Source organism: Cryptomeria japonica, chromosome 10 (assembly GCF_030272615.1).
Source record: "Cryptomeria japonica chromosome 10, Sugi_1.0, whole genome shotgun sequence".
Lineage (NCBI taxonomy): Eukaryota > Viridiplantae > Streptophyta > Pinopsida > Cupressales > Cupressaceae > Cryptomeria > Cryptomeria japonica.
This window is the reverse complement of record NC_081414.1, coordinates 549,853,326-549,858,893: the sequence shown is the minus strand read 5'-3', so window position 1 is coordinate 549,858,893 and position 5,568 is coordinate 549,853,326. Positions and strand designations below refer to the sequence as shown.

At 33.5% G+C, this 5,568-nt stretch overlaps 1 protein-coding gene across 2 annotated transcripts; it reads right to left on the bottom strand.

The window, feature by feature from the left end:
• Window positions 1–4,213: 4,213 nt before the first annotated feature.
• Window positions 4,214–5,225, bottom strand: LOC131060755 (uncharacterized). Of its 2 annotated transcripts, none has more exons than XM_059213232.1 (2): window positions 5,019–5,225; window positions 4,214–4,844 (listed from the first exon to the last, which is right to left on the bottom strand). In XM_059213232.1, exons 1-2 carry the CDS (start codon window positions 5,197–5,199, stop codon window positions 4,453–4,455), a joined length of 573 nt encoding a protein of 190 aa, XP_059069215.1. In that variant the 5' UTR covers window positions 5,200–5,225; the 3' UTR covers window positions 4,214–4,452. The 2 variants fall into 2 exon arrangements, with proteins under 2 accessions (XP_059069215.1, XP_057850114.1); XM_057994131.2 differs by having other exon boundaries at window positions 4,214–4,832.
• Between the last annotated feature and the right edge of the window lie 343 nt (window positions 5,226–5,568).

The following is a 5,568-nucleotide window of genomic DNA, read 5'->3' as shown; positions in this document are numbered from 1 at the left end:
CTAGAATAATCATCAATTATTAGCATGAAGTACCTATCACCTTGAAAGCTTCTGGTTCTTGCTGGACCACATAAGTCAATATGAATCAAATCAAGCACATCATTAGATTTATCATGTATTCTCTTAAAAGAAGTTCTAACTTGCTTTTTTTAATTGACATTATTTACATACTGGATTATGAGGCTTTATAATCTTAGGTATATATCTAACTGTCTTTGTTGAACTGATCTTAACAATACAATCAAAATTAATATGACACAACCTCTTATGCCATAACCAACTCTCATCAATATGAGAAATAAAACATGTCTTATCACTGGTGTTCAAGTGATAGATATTACCTCTAGTCTGAGTACCGGTTGCAATCTCCAAACCAGTTCGGTTAATGATTTTGAATTTTCTATCTTTGAACTGAAGTTGGAATCCCTTATCCTCCAATTGACCAACACTTAAAAGATTATGCTTTAAACCTTCTACATAGTAGACATTATCAATATTATGGTTACCATCCAGAGAAATAATACCTCTACCTTTGATCATACATGCTTTGTCATCCCCAAATCTGACTTGACCACCATTGTATTCTTGCAGGGACATAAATTTTCTTTTATCTCTAGTCATATGATGTGAGAATCTAATATCAATTACCCATTCATCCTTGTCTTCAACTTTTGCTTCTAGGGCCTTTTCTTTATTCTTGATAACCGGTTCCGGTTCATTTTCCTTTATAGCATAGAACACCCATTCCTTTCCATTGCCAGATCCACTAGCAGAGTCTCTTTCCGGTTCATCATCTAAGTCATCACTTACTCCTTCCTCATCTTCTATGTAGCATAGTTTGTTTTTCTTGAATCTATATTTGTTATGATTAGGCTTAAATGATTTCTTAACTCTTTCTTCAAATCTTGCATTCCTTTCAGGACATCTAGATGCAAAATGACCAATCTTATTACATGCAAAACATATAAAAGGTGCTTTTCCTTCATACTTACTTCCTGTCAGTCCTTTAGGTACTCTTCTAGCAAATGAGGCTTCAAGTTGCTCAAATTCTTCATCCTCATTCCTCATATCTTCCAATTCTTTTGCATATAGGACTTTCAAATCACTGTTGCTGATAGATGATGATGCATGAAAAGCAGGTTCAGATTTTGCAGCTCCAGAGGGTCCAACTTCTTCAAGCTCAAAAGCAAATAATTTCCCAATCAAAATGTCTCTGTTAACTGAAGTGTTTGCCATTGTTCTCAATTCATTAATTGTAGTAGCCTTCATCTGGTAAGCCAGTGGTAGGGCTCTCAAAAATTTAGAAACTATTTTATCTTCACTCAGAGATCCTCTACAACATTGAATTCCCATGACAATCTTATTTAATCTTTCCATAAATGTAACAATTCTTTCATTATCTTCCATCTTCACTGACTACAGAGAGGTTATAACCACCTCAATATAATTGGGCAACAATCCAAAAGAATGAATTCCCAATGATAGCATCTACCATGCCTGATTACAGTCTCGGTTAAGCTCAATACCAAAGGCCTTTGACCTCTTACATAAACCCAATCCGATCACCTATGATTGACCAAATCTCCTTTGCATATGATCTTTTCATTATTCACACATTTATTCTATGACCATGATCTACAAAGAGATCTTACATCAATTTATACAAACCCTAAGGCCTAAACCAATTAGGTCAACCACCTAAAAGATATTACAATAAGATCATTACATACATCCACATTACAATGATATACCATGTCGGCTTTAGACCAAAACAACATTAACCAATCCATAAATCATCCCAGTAACGTGTAGAGAACACTTAATAGCATGTTACATGATACCGATCCATAACCTGGACCCAAATAGATTCACCACGCCAAAGTGATGTCTCCAATCAGTTGAGGCACGAACACAATTACCTTCTGCATCCTGAATTCCATCTAGAAGCCACACCGACACCACTTATGCATCTTGTCAAATATTCTCACTAAAAGCTCTATCAGTAAAACCCTAAACCCTTACTGGTATAAGCTTACTAGAGTGTATGATAGCATCCGATCATCAAGTCAATACCAACTGATCAAAACATACTCTAGAAACATGCAACACATTAAACCAAACATATCCCATTGATCCAAACATGTCGGTAGTATCCAACTGATAGTCCCTTCTGCCGGCAACACTAGTTCTTCTACCGGCAACCAATCATAACAGCTAGTGTTGACATCAATGACAAAATATCAATGCAACACATAATCAATTCCTTCATATTGCCAACAATATACACACACACACATGTATATATATACAAACACATATGTATGTACACACACACACATATATACATATACATACATATATACACACACATATATATGTATATATCTGTGTATATATATGTGTGTGTGTGTATGTATATACATATATATATATGTATGTGTATATGTATATATATATATATATATATGTATGTATGTATGTATGTATGTATATGTATATGTATATGTATATGTATATGTATATATATGTATATATGTATGTATGCATATGTATATGCATATATATGTATATATGTATGTATATTATATATATATATTTATATGTATATGTATATGTATATGTATGTGTATATGTATGTGTATATGTATGTATGTGTATATATATATGTATACATATACACATACATATATATATACATATATACACACATATACATATATACTTCTCTCTATATATGTTACTTCCTATATCTTTATCTTATTATATCTCCATATCCTCTCTCATTGTCTCCCTCTTATTCACTCTAACTCATTATCTATGTCTCTCTCTTATTCATACCATCCATCCATCTCTCTCTCTCTCTCTCTCTCTCTATTTTCATCTCACTTTTTCTATTCATATATCTCTCCCTTTCCCTCTCTCCATATCACTCCCTTTCTCTATTTCTATCCCACCCTCTCTCTCTCTCTCTCTCTCACACACACACACACACACACACACACATTCCACAAATGCTTGCCAATGTGAAAGATTTTGGTGTTTTAAGGTTCTTCATGAATATGTTGAAAGTAGGAATCAAAATAAAAAAGAAAAATTTCGATTCATATTTGAAAGAGGAGAGAGGGGAAGATTAAAAATGCAAGGATACATTAGAAGAAATTTAGTGCAAACAAAGGGAACACTGAGAAATTTCATTGGGAAGTCATGTTGATAAATTGAGACAATGAATAATTCCAAAATTCATGAGAATTTATTGCCACAAGTTTTCTAATATTTTAATTTTCTTTGATTTGAGGACAACAATGCAATCACATTGACGTAGTGTGGTTGCACCAATATCCATGGTCAATATTTTGGGAATTCTAATTAGGATGTGAAGAAATAAAGAGAGATGTTCAAGGTAGAGTTTGAAGTTTAACAAAATTATAAGTTTTAAAGTAACTTGACATGTCTTGGGTTGGTTGTGAGGTCAATTCATTGGCTAAATGTGACCTAAAGTATGCTATAGGATTGGACTCTAAAATGAGTACAAACTATAATGTGAAAATTGTATTGGGTATGAAAATTTTGACATTATATATGCAATATGCAAAAAAAGATGCAAGAGAGATTATATTGTTCATATGAGAGCAAGAGGTGGATATATATAAGATACACTACCATGATATGCGAATGTACAACCGATGTAAGATAAATGAGATGGAGTCACATGTGTGCACAACATCTCCACTAGAATAAAACACAAGAAATGTGATTAACCTACCCAAGCAGATGCCTACTTAAGCAAAGCTTATCCCATCCTAGGTGCATAATATACAATAAAGTAAATGAATTCTATGAAAAAATATAATAATGCACCAACACGAGTTGATAGAAATCTTGATTCTAAGGTGATTACCAATGTGACATCAACTACTCTTGATATTGAGGGTTACTAGATCTTTATTCTTTGTACATTCATAAATTATTAAGCTTGACATATTTATCTTCTACTTACATTGCACTCATATTTATTTATTAAATCCACTATTTATTATTTTCAATTCATAATTAAATAGTCTAACTTAATTATGCACATACATAATTTAATTCTCTTAACCTATAAACTTAAAGAACAATTTATTTTCCTCTCTCTACTACTCTTTATGTTTCAATTTGATGATTGATCATGTAGTATGATCCAAAATGTTGATGATGAAAAAATTGCACACAATTGAATTGGGAAATCTGTTGCACAATTCCATGGACTGTGGAAACTATGACTTCACTTTTTTTTATTTAAAAAAAAATTAATTTACAATTACATTAAATATTTTAATGCATTAATTGAGTTATAAACTAATCAATTTGAATTGATGGATGTAGCATTATTTAAATGAAAATAAGAGCAAAACAACTGTAGCTACAAGGGCACTATTTTCGAAGGCAAAAAGGGCAAGCCGGAAGGATTAGTTATGAGCAAAAGTCAGCAGAATACACAACGATTGGTATTGGGAGAGGGATTGGAGGAAGAATCCCTATTCCTCTGAGGGCCACTGTATAATTGAATCCCATCGACACATCAGGTGCCAATTCTTCTCCTTCATTTAGAATATATAAATCCCTTCCTGCGATGAAGTAGGCTGATAAAATTGTGTTGGGCAAAAATGCGAGATTATCTGTGGAAGGCATGCCAGGGCACCACATAACTACATTGTGTGGAAGACAGGCAGTATCAAGGCATCCACTATTTGTAATGCTCACATAATATGTGGCCCTCATCATATCTCCCTGCTTCCACTTATCCTCCAACATAAATTGCTTTATCTCTATTGATTGCAAATTGCAAGCACCTGCACCATCACCTGAACAAACATTAACTAGAATTAGTCAAATGAAATCAAAGAAACTATGGTTCTCATCTTGATGATAGATCATGGATGTCGAAAAATATAGAATACAAAAAGTTTTTCGAAAAACTCTTCATTTCAATCTAATGAACTGGAATATAGAAACTTCCTCGTTATAAGATTACATACCTTTACCATAGGAGTACATGAACTGAAGCAGAATTGCAAGCCAAAATACTGCAGCCAGGCGTGCTTTGTTGTGATAAGCCTTCATCTGGACTGCTATGATGATGTATATGGAGATACACAAGTTTTCAACTGCAATGGAATCCATTGCTTGAACAGTATAAGAAGGAAGTTGAGAACCCATTTGTACCACCTAATCCTTACCTGCAAGCAGGATTAGGATTTTTTTCACCCACATCACAATGATGTGGTGCATTTTAAAATTAGCCTAGCAGTAGTCCGTTAACCAATAAACACCACTGCTTAAATTTTATTAGGATTTACTTAGAACTGAAAGAGTCTTATCAACTCACAACTGCGGCATGGACCCAGCTAACAAGAGAAAATCGACCACCCAAAAGTGGCACCACAACTACAATGACCAAATTGAACGGGAAGGAAACGGCTACTCAGAGGCATCAAGAGCACCAAAACACAAACACTAAATTAAAACAATGTCAACTGAAAAAGCCAAATAGACAATTGACAACAACATAAACATAAAGCCTTAAAC

Bases quoted from the DNA above. Each gene is read 5' to 3' on its own strand.
- LOC131060755 (XM_059213232.1), bottom strand. From the start codon at position 5,199: ATGGGTTCTCAACTTCCTTCTTATACTGTTCAAGCAATGGATTCCATT. The intron at 4,845-5,018 runs GTATGTAATCTT...ATGTTTGTTCAG, and splicing joins CATGTACTCCTATGGTAAAG to GTGATGGTGCAGGTGCTTGC.